This window comes from Pelophylax lessonae (genome assembly GCF_965119305.1).
Source record: "Pelophylax lessonae genome assembly, chromosome: 1".
Lineage (NCBI taxonomy): Eukaryota > Metazoa > Chordata > Amphibia > Anura > Ranidae > Pelophylax > Pelophylax lessonae.
Genome location: NC_138768.1, coordinates 107,004,370 through 107,020,246, shown reverse-complemented (window position 1 = coordinate 107,020,246; position 15,877 = coordinate 107,004,370). Strand labels below are relative to the sequence as shown.

General features: G+C 39.2%; 1 protein-coding gene across 7 annotated transcripts in view; it reads left to right on the top strand.

Annotated features, from left to right (window-relative positions):
- PDE4D (phosphodiesterase 4D) overlaps positions 1-10,118 on the top strand; it is a gene marked incomplete at its 5' end in the record, with an annotated part of 2,078,604 nt that extends 2,068,486 nt beyond the window's left edge. For all 7 annotated transcript variants that reach the window (XM_082255262.1, XM_082255263.1, XM_082255260.1 and 4 more), the window contains 3 exons: positions 4,335-4,457; positions 6,768-6,950; positions 8,301-10,118. In XM_082255262.1, coding sequence (XP_082111388.1) covers positions 4,335-4,457; positions 6,768-6,950; positions 8,301-8,702 — 708 coding nt within the window. In that variant the 3' untranslated portion in view covers positions 8,703-10,118. The remainder of the gene's footprint in view (positions 1-4,334; positions 4,458-6,767; positions 6,951-8,300) is intronic.
- Positions 10,119-15,877: the final 5,759 nt, after the last annotated feature.

The window sequence follows — 15,877 nt, the reverse complement described above, 5'->3', positions numbered from 1 at the left end:
AACGGTAAGTTGAAGCAGCCTCAGTCTAGCTTCGTCCTGGCCATGCCCTTGATGTGTTTTCGTCCCGCTCCTGAGACCAAACCTGCCTTGGCATGGCCAGAAGGGAGCTAGGCTGACGCTGCTTCAACTTGCATTACAGTCGGGTCTGTTTGGAGTTCAGCGATCAGGATCTTTTCTTCTTGCCTTACCATGTATACCATGTCGCATACCATGGATTACTTTTGAAGGGAAGTGTGTGCCCTGGACATGTTCTTTCTACCTCTCACAGCTTGAGTGTAGACCAGGGTCATATGTACAGGGCCTTAAAGATGAACTGCATAAAGCTGGCTATACATGGATCAAAATGTGTCCGGTTCAGCAGGGCCAGTTCAATTTCTATCCATGCATGGAGACTGTGGTTTACCGAAGCTGATCTACCGATCCATTTCTATACACCTGCGCTGTTGGTTTTTAGCTGCTCTGTCAGTGCTTCAGACTATGCAGCGCTGATCAGTGTCTCCCCACCGTCAGAATACAATAACGCAGTGGGGAGAATTCCTCCATCCACCACAATAGTGTGGATGGCGTAATCGGTCCGTTAAACTGACTAGTGTATGGGCAGCCTAAGTCTGTAGACTGTTTGCTCCTCCAATACCATTCTTGTTGCCATCAGATGCAGATGTCTGTTATGGCTTTTATTGGAGTTTAATAGTGCTGTATTCTTTGCTATACACTGGGGCCAAGTTTACCATTCAAGACACTAGGTGTTTGTGTAGAACAAGGGTCCACTTTTTCACACAAAGTCTCAAACTTGACCTTCTTTGGCACTGGAAAACAAATGACAGAAATCGGAAACCCTTCTTGAGAAGTGTCTCAGCATTATAAGTATAACAAAAGGAAACCAGCATGACAAGTTGAGCACAGCGGGGTAGGACTTAGGGCAGTAAAGGTTGTATGTGTGTAGGGGCATTGTTGTATGTTGGGACCATGCTCCAACAGACTTCTGCCATTATAGCTAGAGGCAGTCCAGTAGCCAGTGACAGAGTTGCCTGTAGGTTTAGGGTGTACTCTGCTTCCCAGTGCTGCACTTTTCATTGCATCACTCAAAGGGATCCTATGTGTGGGATATTAGACACTTCCCTTTGGAATCTGGAGGCTCATACATATTGTCACTGTTTTTGGGATCAGAGATACCTTGGTCTCCATATATGTTGATCGTGTGAGAAAAATCGAGTACCTTCGCCTTGGAATCTGAGCATCCTCATGCTATCAATGTGTGGTGGACATACACTGCATTGTATATATCTAGCTATATCAGTACAGATTATCATTACACTATGCCTGCAATGAAGCCAGTATAGTGTCTAAAGGTGTGTGAGGACTTTGCTACCAACATCCCATGCCATCACAAGATATGCAGACCTACTGCAGCTGCAGAAAGATTGCTTTCGTTTGCTGTATATCTAAATAATGGCAGGCATGTATAACCTAGATCCCTCAAGTTACTGTGTTGGTTTTCAGCCATAACTTTTGTTCTAGTTTTTGGTAGACGTTCACGGTAATTATTTTATTATCTTATGGAGAATATAAGAAGAACCTCAACAAGTAAAGGACCAGAACACCCAAAACTCCCAGGGGAACAGGACCAGGGCTGTGAATTATGCAGAGAGACCTCACTGTTGGAGTATTCATGTCATGAGAAGTCAGGGGCTAACCTTTTAAAGACCCTGAGTTTTAGCCAGCTAATATTGCAATTACCGACAGGCTGTGATTTTAGGCTGTCTTACTCTTATGTGATGACTAAAATAGTCGCTATCTCGTGCAGAAGGTGTGATAGCCGGTGTATTTTCTGCGCTCTTCACAGGAACATTTCTTCTCGTTTCCATCCACCTTGTATATAGAAATAGCATAAGACAGCTGAGAAGCCTCTGTCATATATCTCACATTGCTTGTATTTGTCAAGATTTACTGGCACAGTATACTGCTGTTAACCTTGGTATTACTTGGGTAGATATAGCAGATGTTTGTGTTATTTAAATAATACCTGTCAATTCATATATATATTCATGAATGCTGATTTTTACTTTTACTCATTCCTTCTGTCTGGTCTACCCTGCACTGGGTTGAGGCCATTGTCTTATGTAACTTTGTGTAGCACTATAATGTACTTTGCTTTAGTACATGTCAGTGCTGAGAAAGACAAAGTAATAAAGAGCTAGCCGCTAATATGAATACTTACAACAATCCCTGAGGTTATATACAGAACAGAGGCTTCGCTGAGCAGCCCAACACACACATATATATACTTAAAACAACTCCAGGCAACTGTAAAATACACAATTAATACATCCCTGTATGCATTAATATGTAATTGAATGTATTTTTTTGTTTATATCGCTAGTGTTAGTACCTGTATTTGACTTGATATCTGTCTAATGTAATCCCCTATATGGTAGAGCTCAGACTGGGAGAGGTAGGAACCACACGAAGAGGCAGTAACTGTGCTACAGTACTCATATGCTAACAAGGTACATGCTGATAGGATTAGAGAACAGAAAGATGATCTCATCAGTCTTCTGCTTGTCTTTTAATTGTCCATTCACACATGGTGACCCGTGGGGCTGGGTACACACAGGCTGAAGATTGGCTGAAACGGTCAGTTCGGCAGGAACCGGCTGACTTTCAGGCCGTGTACTGTTCCCTGTCCGAGAGAAGCCGGTCATGAGACTTTTGACGCTGTCAAAAGAGCATGCTGGAAAACCAACATTGGTCAGTGTGTTCTGGCTGGAGGGCATTCCCTCTGTCAAAACACATTATCTCAGCAGGGAGATCCCCACACTAACATTGTATTAGAACGGCGATCTGTACGGTTTTTTTTTGTTTTTTTTTTTGTTCAGCCTACTATTTTGAAGGAAAAAAAACTGGGTGTGTACCCCGCATAAGTGTTACCGGCAGCAGAAAAAAAAATGAAGTCTCCTACATTGACAGACTGGGCTATGCTGTGTGGCAAAGCTCTGAAAACCTGAGGACTGGATAGACAGAAATACAAATGTTTTGGCATGCAAAACTTCTCCATTAAATGTATGTCATCTCTATAGCTAGATGTCTGCTTAAGGTTTTGCTATTAATATAACTAAGACAATAAAGATTAGACATGATAGCTAAAAAACGCACAAATCTTGACTATATGAAACAAAAATAACATGAATGAGACTGCAGTAAGCTGGAAGAGAATCACTGACAATTTTCTAGACTTACTGCTCTTATTCCCTGAGTTAGACTCGCAGCTTGCTGCCTGACCTACTTGTCATTTGTCAGTTGATTCCTGGTGTCATGTTGTTTCCGCTTATTACAGCGTTTGCATCCTCTGCCATTCCTCCTGCCTGGCTATATTCATTATTCCTCAGTGCAGGCACAATGCTGACAGCTGCACAAACCCTGCACCAGACAAGAAGGATAATCTCAATATAACTCCTAAGGATGGTGGACCTAATTTTGGCAATTCTCATGGGGCACAAAAAAAAAAAATTACTCTCCTGGTCACAATAAGCTTCCGAGTCTCTGTTTGTTTTAACATTCATTATATACCGTATTTTCTTGTGTACAAAACTTCTGTGCCAATCTGAAACTTTATCTTTATGTTTCCTTCATATGTATTCCAAAAGGTTTTTATCGTAATACATTTTCTGCATTAGGGTAAAAAACCTTCTGTGACCAGTCCCCAGACCCCCCCCCCCCCCCAACCCTACCCCCTTATACTTACCTGAGCCTGATCTCAGTCCAGCGCAGTGTTTGAGAGCAGCAGCTCTCTCCTTTCTCTCCTCACTGGATATGGAGGCAGCTGTTGGCTCCTGCTTCTGTCAATCAAATTCTGTGAGGAAGGAGCGGGGCCGAGCCACCCAATGTATGTGAATAGAAACACACATCCCCACTTGGGATTGAGCCAACACGAGTGTCCCCATAGCAAGCAGCTTGGTATGGGGGCCATACAAAGGTAGGAGGAGCCAAGCGCACTGGTGGGGGATACCAGAAGAGGATATTCATTGCACAGAGAAGGTAAGTATAACATGTTTATTATGAAAAAAAAAAAGTGAACCTTTAGAATCACTTTGAGACTTTCTTTTTTGTCTTCTGTACACATTGTAAAGGGAAATCTCTCCAAATGGACAAAGACCAACAAAATGAAAACCTGACATAGATTCTAGCCATTTTTTACCTCATTCAAATTAAAAAATACAAATGTTTTGGCCACTAACACGAATATTTGCCCTAGCTATAGTTTGAGAGCATTGTTGCATTATGTCTGTACTGGTTTGTTCTGGATTATACATTTTTTATTTCTCTTCCTTTACTAGGTGCTTGCAACAGATATGTCGAAGCATATGAATTTACTGGCCGATTTGAAAACAATGGTTGAAACCAAGAAAGTCACAAGCTCCGGGGTCCTTCTTCTCGACAACTATTCTGACAGAATACAGGTAACCAGAATATACATTGCTTAAAGCTCAATTGACTCTCCTTATTTATCACTGTAATACAACCAGGCTGCATTCACAGTAAAACATATAGAGCTCCTTTATTTTTTCTTTTTTGTGCTGCAGCACAAATTAAAATAGCTTTGGTTGCCAGCACACAGTAGAGTCAGACCATGGGTTTCTCACAAATAACTGTGCCCCAGCCCTCCAGTTCAATGCGTCCTGAACACTGTTCTAATTAACAGTGCTGTGCAGGGAGAGAGAGGACTCTTGATTAGAGCAGTGGTCCCAGGATGTGGGTAACCCAAGGTAACAGCAGAAACTGCAACATTTAGTGTATCGGGGCAAGGGAAATGATGGGAAACCACTGAAGAAGGTGCCAGGGACAAGGAGTTAGCCTGTGTACTAAATAGAGTGTCTTCTGCACTCTAGGCTCGAGAGGCAAATTGCCCTAGTGACCCACCCAGAAATACTTTCAACCTCCCACCTGTAGAAGTGGGAGCAAACCTAGCGATTAGCTGACGTGGAACTGAACAGAGTCAGGCTCTAAAATCCTACAAGTATCTGCAGTGGAAGTGGATGAAGGAGAGGAGTGGGACTCCACTGACCCATCTGTGGACCTCCTATGTTGAGGCAGGAAAACACTCTGGTCACTCATGTATTTATTGATCACAGTAGCAAGGTCAGGGCCTAGTAGACCACATCCCCAGAAGGCTAATCGGGTTGAAAACTCCTTGGATGTTTCACAGTGTCCCATGCACTCAGGATATAAGACACAAGCTTAGATGCTTGTAATAAGCCATCACAAATGAAGTGTAAGGCTTTAGAGGTTTATCCCATCCGTTCCGAACTTACCCCAGCAGTGGAGGAGGAGTCCCTGTTGATGGAATCCACCCATTCTGACACATTGTAATAGAATAAAGCCACCACCTAAATGGGATGGAAGGTTCAACCAGCCAATTCAAACTAGGGTTTAAGGAGAGATTCCAGCTAACCAATTTAATGGTCTTCCTGTTAAGGTTGATTACTGGTGTATCTACAGTGGTACCCAGACCATCGGTTAACATTACCTGTGAAAGGGAAAACATTCAGGCACACACTTAGGTGGTTCTCAGGACCTTACAATGTGCTTCCATTCTATATTGAGAAACCTATCAAATGGTAATGATAGCATAGCACTCGGTCCCTCAGCCTTGACCACTATTGTGGTTATCTAGTGGTGTCAAAAAGTTCAAACTGGTGTTTAGAGATGTAAATGAAGGGGTAGCTCCTGGTGCTTCATCCAGACCAGCCTTATTCACTTAAGGCCCCTTTCACACTTGTGCGACCTAAAAGTTGCACGATTTTACTGTGATATATTTCCGCGATTTTGACTGGACTTGAAGCAATGCCTGTATAATCTTAAGGTCTATAGAAACGCATCAGAGTTGGACCAAAGTAGTGCAGGGACTACTTTGAAGTTGTTGCGACTTGAAGTCGCACAGATATGAATAGTACTCATTGGAAATCATGGAGGATGACTTGTCATGCAGTCTCAACTCGCACAAGTGTATAAGGGGTCTAAGTGTGTCTTCAGAGAAAGATTCACAACTGTCGGTCTGTTCCATGGCCCTAAGGTCCCATTCCAGTCTTAATTCCATGTGTCCAGTCCAGCAGGGTCCAGATATAGCCTCCTAATTAGAAGAACTGGTATAAAAACAAATCCTCTCAAGTAAGCAGGGAAGTGGCAATGAATACTAATTAAAGTTCCAGAGAAAAAATCCAATCAGAAAATAGTCTAGCAAAAAATAGACTTTACTGGCATACTGGATAGAGGAGGGGTTATATAGAGGCTGGCTTACAATTGTTCTGTTTGCTAGTGTCCAAACCTCCTGTAGGCGTCAGTATAACCAGACTGTATCTGAATTCCTGTGTGCCTCAAGGGATGATAAAGAAAACAGTACTCCTTGCAGACATTATTGTGTTTATATGCTGCAAACAGTCAATTTTGTTTTACCTTTAACTGGTCTGATTTAACTATTTTTGATTATGAATAATATGATTGGTTACTATTAAGTGTGCTTTTACAATGATTTGCTTATTTTTCATCTGAGAGCATTAGTATGTAAGGATTACCAGCAGCCTCTTAGTTTCTTTCACATTTGTGGTAATAGAGGACGGTTTCCTTCTTTATCCAGCTATGACTAAATCACACACAACATGACTCTTCCAGACTGCACTTCACAGCTAAGAAAAGTGTAAATGAAAAAGAAGCCTTGTGCCTTCTTTGTAATATCACAGCAGGTGATGGTGGTGTTTTCATTTCTATTTTAGGTTCTTCAGAACATGGTACATTGTGCAGATCTCAGCAATCCAACAAAACCTTTGCAGCTCTATCGACATTGGACAGACCGGATAATGGAGGAATTCTTCCGTCAGGGAGATCGAGAACGGGAACGAGGAATGGAAATCAGCCCTATGTGTGACAAGCACAATGCCTCTGTGGAAAAATCACAGGTAGCGTAGAGGCGTTTTGCCTTTGAACAATGTGCAGATTAAAACCTTAACACCTACATAGAAATTAAATAATATAAATGTAATACTGTAATGTCAGGGCTGTATAATTTTGCAGATAGGCTCATATAAATGAATGATTTCCAAACCTTGGTAGGTCATGTACAATCATAACCCCTTTTGTCATCCATAAATGCCACTGCCTGTCACCTCCCCTTCTAAGTTCTGACTAATCCACTATCCTATACAGATATGGGCAATAAAAAATGCCACCAGCACTAACAGTAGCAGATGCTTGGTTTCAAGTGGTTGTGAAGGTCCCCACTAATACCCCAGTCTGATCTCATCCCGCAATGTGCACGAGAGCTGCTGCTGTCCTGGTTCTCTGCCCTCTGATTGACTCAAAGAAAGCTAATGGCTCCAGCATCTGTCAATCACAGCCAGCGAGGAGGGAGCACAAAGTGGGGCTCGGGAGCAAACATGCATAAGTATCCCCATAGCAAGCGGCTTGCTAAGGGCGCACTCGGCGGGGGGCGAGGAGCCAGGAGCGCCAGCCAGGTACTCAAAAAGAAGAGAATAGGGGTTGGTGTGTGCAATACCATTGCACAGAGCAGGTAAATATAACATGTTTTTTTTTAATTGGAGCCTTTAGCCTATGTTCACACTGAGATCGTTATAAAATTGTGCGAGTTTAGCTGAACACGCAAGATTTCAAGCCAGCATTTCAGTCCGACTTCGGGGGAGATTTCTGTGACATCTGTGCGGGTTCCTGCACAGATGTCTATTGAAATTGCCCCCCTGAAGTTGCTGAAGTAGTACAGAAACTACTTTTGTGAATCAGTGCAGCGCCGCAAAGTCGGCTTCACGCCAATTCGGACAGTGCAGTTGTCAGCAATTCGTCAAATTGCATGTCGATTGGACCAATGTGAAAGTGGGCTGAGTATCACTTTCAATCACCAGAATCTTACTAGTGCATGTTAGGTGTCAATAGAGTGATTATTTTCACACAGAGTGAATACTCCCTTTTACAATGGTTGTCAGGCTAATGAAGGAGTTTGAGTTAAACTCAAAAAGAAAAGTCCTGTTCTTTAAGCTCCATCAAGTTTTTATTATATGAAGATATTAGTAATATCATGAAGAATCAATCTATCTTAGGAAAACTATTGCTCACAAATTGACTCATTTAAACTAAATATTATTTTTTATAAAATATTTAGTAGCAGATTCATCCCCATCATTATAATTACCAAAGTGTGTTTTTTTCTGCGTTCTATATTACATTATTAGGCTTACTGATTTTAGGTTGATGGAAAGTTTCAGTGAAATGTTAACAAATGGTTTCTTTTGTACCAGGTCGGGTTCATAGATTACATTGTTCATCCATTGTGGGAAACATGGGCAGATCTTGTTCACCCTGATGCCCAAGACATACTGGACACACTGGAGGACAATCGAGAATGGTATCAAAGCACAATTCCCCAGAGTCCGTCCCCTGCCCCAGATGAGCAGGAAGAAGGTAGACAAGGTCAAACTGATAAATTCCAGTTTGAACTAACACTGGAAGAGGATGGGGAATCAGACACAGAAAAGGACAGTGGCAGTCAAGTAGAAGAAGACACCAGCTGTAGTGACTCAAAGACACTTTGTACACAGGACTCTGAATCTACTGAGATTCCACTAGATGAGCAGGTGGAAGAAGAGGAAAGCCAGACAGAACCTAGTGCATTAGAGGGAGAGCATTCCCCTGACACGTAACAGTGTGGAAAGCTTTCTCTCTTATCTCCCTTTTTGTTTTTAAGTTCTTTTGTTTTCTTTTTAGAAAATGGTCTCCAAAGTGCATGACACATGCCTCAACCATGCTCACACCTCACGTTCATCTGCCGGGATGTTTGTTGATCAAAACTGACCTAATTTACTCAGTTTGGCACTCAGGAATATTACCGAAATCCATGTCCACAGCAGTGGAGAGATAACACGAAACATTGGCAGACAGTGAAAATAATCAACTACTCCAAAAAGTTTCTTGAGGAGTGACAACGGCAAGAAGATCACATGGCTTTGCTTAGAGTGAGGAACAAGCATTAACAGAATAAAGAAATGCACAGTGCTAAAGTGCTGGCCTTGTGCAGCGAAAGAGAATTGCATATTGTTATCGGGACACATCTTGGATGGTACAGCATCAGGATAACGAGCTGTGGAGATTAACAAAATTTTCTAATTTTAAGTCTTCCTGAAAATGACTGAAAAACATGAAACTAGAAATTCTGCCGCTCTTTGGGCTGCAACATCCTCTGCATTTTGTATCATATGTAATACAAAGATTTTTTTTGTAGAGCTTTTACTTTTGTTATTAAATATATATTGAGGTATTCTATTTAAAACAAAAAAAAAAAAAAAAAAAAAAAGGTACATTCATCCACCACTGTTTTTTTTTTCCAAAGAGTAACTTGCAAGTTTTCAGTACAAGTAATGTGCTACACTGGATGACGTCTCCGGGTCGTTTTTTTGCACCTTAGAATTTCATAGCAATTGATCGGACTGTAGAGATTCATTATTTTGTATGCCTGTATATTTCTTAAGGACACTGTCTTGCAGGAAACCCTTTCAGCAGAATTTAATTTTTAATCCTCTTTTAATGTTCTGATCAGCACAGTACGAATGCATTGGCAACTTTTCATCACATACAGTTCTACAAGTACCAATGTTTCAATCTTCTCTCAACCACAGACTAGGGATCACATTGTCCAATTAATTGTGTATATGATTTACCTACGCAGAAAATGTGTTAGAATTTAAATGTTTTGCAAAGATGCATCATACTGAATGCCTTTACCTTTGTTGACTGTGGCTGAATTCAGCTGGCTTGCAAGAGATATTCAAAAATGGTTCATGTCAAGTTTAAAAATATGTCTTTTCCATTCTCACATGGTTGTGTCTGGGGGAATACAAAACCTTTGTTGTACACAGCCTATGCCTCACTAATGGGCCACACTGGTTCCAGGGCAGGCTTGTCACTGTCAATAAAGCTGAACATTTACCAGGAGCCAGGTAGTTGACAAAGGCCACTTCCAGCACAGGATAGTTGACTTCACTTAGCCAGATAAGAAGACCTGAAATAGTCCAAAGTGTATGTCTGGGCAAAGTAAAAAAAAAAAAAAAAAATACGGCACATCTCTGTAATAGATACACAATTCACTAAATTTAGTTATTTTTTTCTTTTTTACAAATGCAAGTACAGAAACATGCCTGTTGATTTTCCAGAGATCTGCTGAGTTCCGAAATTTCCTGTAGTAATACTTTACCTGTAGCACTGAAATTCTAATAAGTGTTGTCAGCCATGTCCGAGTTCTCCATTTTTGACTATAGAACACCCCCCTCCTCCAGGACAGGGGAGTAATCCACCAAGGAATAGAACCAGTATATAGGAATGAACAGGGTGTTTAAGGATGATGACCCCACAGTATTATACTAGAGATCATAATGAATTCTTTAAATATTAAAAAAAAAAAAAAGTCCACCAGGGAAACCTCAGGCAAGGCTGAATCACATACTGCATTGAATTTCAGTGCAGAAGAGGTAGTTTGTAACTCCCTAGATTTCTGGCAGGATCAGCAGCTATTTTTTTGTATAGGGTTTTCAAAGAAACAAAACCTGAGGAAATGTGCATTGCAGAGATGTATTGAATATATTCCCCCCCCCCCCCCCGACATGCACTTTAAATGCACATACATTATATCATCGGTATTCTATTTGTGTCAGAAAGGAAATGTTTAGTTGTGTTTTTTAGCAAACATCTTTGATTTCTAATGTGCTCCAAAAAGGAAAACTCCACAGTTACTTGCTGTGGTCCACACTGCACTTTTCTTTCAATTTAATAGTCTGATATTGAAGTAGTACAGACAGGTCTATACACCTGACAACATCCAACCTCTGCATACTTCTTTTAAACCCCCAATATATTCAAATAGCCTATCATTACAAACCAAAAATAAAATAAAAAAATATATATACAGAATTGTATGCATCCAACCACACACTTAATATATAGCTAGAAAAAAAAAATCTTTGAAGTATCAGTGCTGCAAGAGCAATCTGTCTAGCAAAGCTTTTTGTACTGCTAAAAATTGTGAGTCTAGTCCTAAAATCATCAGTAACCTGTAGTAATGGATCTTACTGCATGCAGACTAATGTTTGTGTATAATAACGGCCAAAAATATTTTTGACTAAAAGTATACAAAAATTCTTAAAAAAAAAATAAAAATAAATATTTAAGTTCTTTACAAAGGACTTCGGCCTTTGGCGTAGCCTTAAGTGTATCTTACTTGTGTATCACACCATCAAACTTAGAAAAGTCTCTCTTGCAGTTTGTACCTCCAGCAACATCTTAGATGCTTTGAGTAGTGCTGTCTTACATGTTGAGATCCTCTATTCCGCGAATCATTCATACTGTCCCTTTTCTCTTGCCCATTGAGTGCCTGGAATGTAAACAATGATAAAAAGCAATATGATTTCCAAAAATAAAGATAGACCTGAAAGGGTTAACAGCTGCACTAATGGAAATTGTTTCATAAAACAGTTCACGTCACCCCATTAATCATGCAAAATGTAAAAAAAAAAAGTAAAAAAAAAAAAATCATTCATGGACAATCAATGAGTATCAAAACATTGTTTTTGTAGATCTAATCTAATGCACTGTAAAATCCTTTTCTTTCCTTTTTTTTCTTCCCCCCGTCCTGTTTGCCAAAGTGTGTTAAAACATTGCTTATGGCTTTATATATACCATACAGTCAATAAGTGTCTTTATTATTATTTTTTTTAAATCAGATTTGTCATTTGCCAGTATAATGTAACCTATTCAGTGCTATATGGCCATACTTTGGTTTTGAAACAGTATACTTTAGCTTGCGAGTTGCTGTTGTCAAAATAGAAGCTTTTTGTTTTGTTTTTTTTTTTTTTTATAATTTTTCACCATTCTTTTTAACAACTTTGGTGTGAAAATTGGCTTAAAAGGTACAAAAATTGCTTTAAGGAAAAAAAAAAACTTGAATGAAATGGATTTTCAGAAAGCTGTTTTGCGTGTTTATTTTTTAATTATTTACATATTTATTTTTTATTACCTTTGTGCCATTCATTATTTTCCTCACCGGATGACCTTACCTGTAATACAGTCTTGTTTGTCTCTGTTTACAACCATGTATTTATTGTAATGTACATATTATAATGTTAATTGTAAAATACCAGTTCTTAATATGACATCATCTTTAACTGGGAGGTGTTCTTATATCTTGAAACTCTTGGTGAGAAAATGAATATTCTGTATATTTACTCCTTGTACATTTTTTTCTTCTGTATTATAATGTCACCTTAGAGCTTCTTAGGAAAATTTGAAAAAAAAAAATCTTAAAAAAATATGCTAAATTTAAAAGCTGCAGGTCTTTGGTCCCAGGGCTGTGCCTTAACTCTGAACTATATTTTAATGTGTTTTGCTGCATTTGGAAACAAAAGGAGAAGAGAGAAGGCTGGGCATTTAAATGTTAGTAGTTTTTATTTATTTTTTTGATTCATGCACTTTTTGTTTACTTAAATAATCTAGCATCTACAAGTGAGGTTCATACAGTTGTTTTTTCTATCTGTCTTTTTTATTGTCTTTGAGGTTTCACCAATTCATTGAGTTTAGTATTAAACTGACTCAGTAAATTTCCCATATATTTAAAAGTGCTTGTACTTAACAAATTGGGTTCATCAAGATAAATGTATGCTTGTTCACGTAATTTAAAAAAAAAAAAATGAAATAATTGTATTTTAAATCAAATCATTATCCACCATTGTATCAGCTAGGAAATGGTTGGGGTGGTTGTGGTGGTGGGTTGGGGTTTTAAGGCGGTTGTGCTCAAATTCCTATGAACTAAAGGCCCGTACACACGTACCGATCGTCGGCATACAAACGTCGGTGGACGAAGGATCTGCCGATTGTACGCGTGTTAGTATGGTGCCTCCGACAGATGTCTGCGCACAATCCGCGGACAAAAGTCTTTCTTGCAAACATGAAAATTTTTGTATGCCGACACCAGAACGGACGATTGTTCGCCTGTCAGTACACAATTCGGCCGACAGACCGCAGATTTGCAAGACTGGGCATGCTCAGAAAATAGAAAACACAGGGAAAGTTAACCATTACATGACATCACTTCTGCAGTCGGCGGACAAAATTCTTGTGCTGTCCTTGTGCTGTCTTTGCACTTTTCAGCAGACACCGACATCCCGGGGAGAAAAGAGGAACATTTGTATGCCGACCATCGGTACGTGTGTACGGGGCTTAACTCCTTTTGAGTTTTGCTTTCAAGTCTTGTGTGCACAACACAGAAGCTGTGTTTTCTATTCAAAAAGTCTTGAGAAACCCAGTAACTTCTCATCCAACTTTACAGATGGGCATGTATTACAGTTTATTGTATTAAAGGTTATTGATAGGTCAGTTTTCATTAATCCATCATACATAAGCTATACCGTAAATTCAGGTGATCAATGTAAATGTATTCAAAGTATAAACATAGAGTTCATTTAAACTAAATTACTAATTAAAAAACAATGCTATAATTTCACTGAGGGCTACTTAGCAAAAGGGTTCTAAAATAAAATAGAAATCTATCCCAACCAAAATCTCAATAAAAATAAAGTATGTACAACTGAAACATATTAAGAAAGGTAATTTAACCAGAAAAATATTTGATAACAAAACCTGTCTAGTAGCCCTTCTAAACATTTTTTTTTTAAAATGTGGATCAAAATTACATTTAATTCTTGATACCCCAAATTTTAAAGAAAAAAAAAATAACTCCTGGCGTTCCTACAAAAAAATCCTCTTGCATAATATTCCAACACATATATATATATATATATAAATATATATATGTACTCTTGATATACTATATCTTTGTTAGTGCCACTCATTTATACTTCCCTCCGTCCACCAAAGCAATATATCATTTGTGCGCCTAAATGGACAGTACACTATTGTATTGAAGGGTTAGGATGGCCCTTTTGTAGCATTTTTCAATATGACTTAATCTGCTGCATGTATAGAACATTTAGAGCCTTTTCTATTTGTTACGTTTCACAACGACACTATTAGTGTTCTAGGAATCCAAAGCTTTTCTTTTTTTTTTTTTTTTTTGTAGAAAAATGTAATGTGTACAGTAGAGAACATTGTACAGAGATGTATAGTTGCACTATAATGGTTAGATAACTACACATATCTTTATATTATTTGTTATTTAACTGCACAGGTCGAATGGGAGAAGAGTCTACGGGGATATTGTAATGACCAAAGCTGTTATTAAGGCTTAAGGCCTTAAAAATGGTCTTTCTTCTCCCTATGTTATGTCCAAAACTCAACTGCGTTGGCTTTTGTACATGCACAGTAATGTCAAGCGACGTAGTTTAATGCCTCAAAATGATGGGTGTACTTTGCCATAGTGTTGAAGCCAATGTGCTTTTTAATAATACACGGGCAGGCCATGCAGTTTTAGTGGTTATGATAAGCTACGGTTCTATCCTTTTCCCAGTTACCTTTTCCCATTGAATGCTACTTGTGCTTTCTGGCCAGTTAAATCCATTAGCACTGTTTTCTCTAAGACAACACTTATAGTTCCGCTCCATTCCATCACTGCCCAGCCATTAAGTCGGTGCAAGGGGAGTTTCTTTTTCATAACTAATCAGAGCCTCCTTTTTGACACACAAACTGTAGATTTTAGCAGCCCTGGTCCAAAGGATTTTGATTGCTTTTTTTTATTTTTTTTTAAACCATATTTTAAAAAAGGGATTCTAAAACTACATGAAATCCAAAATCATTTATGCCGTTGACTTTGGTTTGTTTATTTTGGTTTTATTTATATTTTCTTTTGCTTTTTTTTTTTTCTTTTTGGGTATGTCCATAGAATGCCATCCTATGTGAACACTGCAAATGATTTTCAAGGTTTCTTAGCCTCTTAGCCTATGGGATAGTACTGTACATCAGTATCTTCATATGAAATTTTTATATGCAATGGAAATAAAAGCATGGGTTGGTTCTGCCTAACTATTCACGCCTCTGTGTCATTAATGTACATTCTTGAGAAGTTTGACATGCAGCACAATCTGACTCTGGACAAAATGTCTTGCTTCAATGAAGAGGAGATGGATGGGGGAAGAGGAGGATGTCGGTGCCAATTTTGAAAAGGAAATGCTTTAGTGATCTGTTAAGGTTTGCCATCCTGCCTGATCACTCAATCGTCCAGAAGTGGCCAATTAGAAGGAACCACACACCTTACATTGTTGTCTGATCAGCCAAAAACAGCCAGGTTAGATAACTTTCTCCTCTATCTCATGCTACCTTAACCCTTTGGCTCCTAGAGCCCTTTTTGTGCATCATAACTAATCAGCTTCTTACTTGTCCAGTTAAGCTCTGAAAATTAAAGGTAGAAGCTGATTAGGTGCCATGCACAGCTGCTCCAGTCTTAGTAAATTATTATTATTCTACAGGATTTATATAGCGCCAGCAGTTTGTGCAGCACTTTACAAAATGAAAGCAGACTTAACAATTACAATACAATTTGGTACAAGCAGAATCAGAGGGTCCTGCTCGTTCGAGCTTGCAATCTATGAGATTTTCCTCTATATATGTTCCTGAAAGCAGAGGCCCTGTAGAATAAAATGGTGGCTGCTGCAATGTTTATATAATACACACTCAATATAATACCTTTTTTGGTAAAATATAAAAGATAAGGTTACGCTGAGCAGATACCTAATGTGGCAAGCCTCAAAACTGCATGCACTGTGAAATGGCAAAAAACAATGGCACACAAAATCGTTGATAATTTAACCTCTTGTCGACTGCGCTATAGCCGAAAGACAGCTACAGTGCAAGGGCGTCCATGTACGTCGTCCTGTGCATG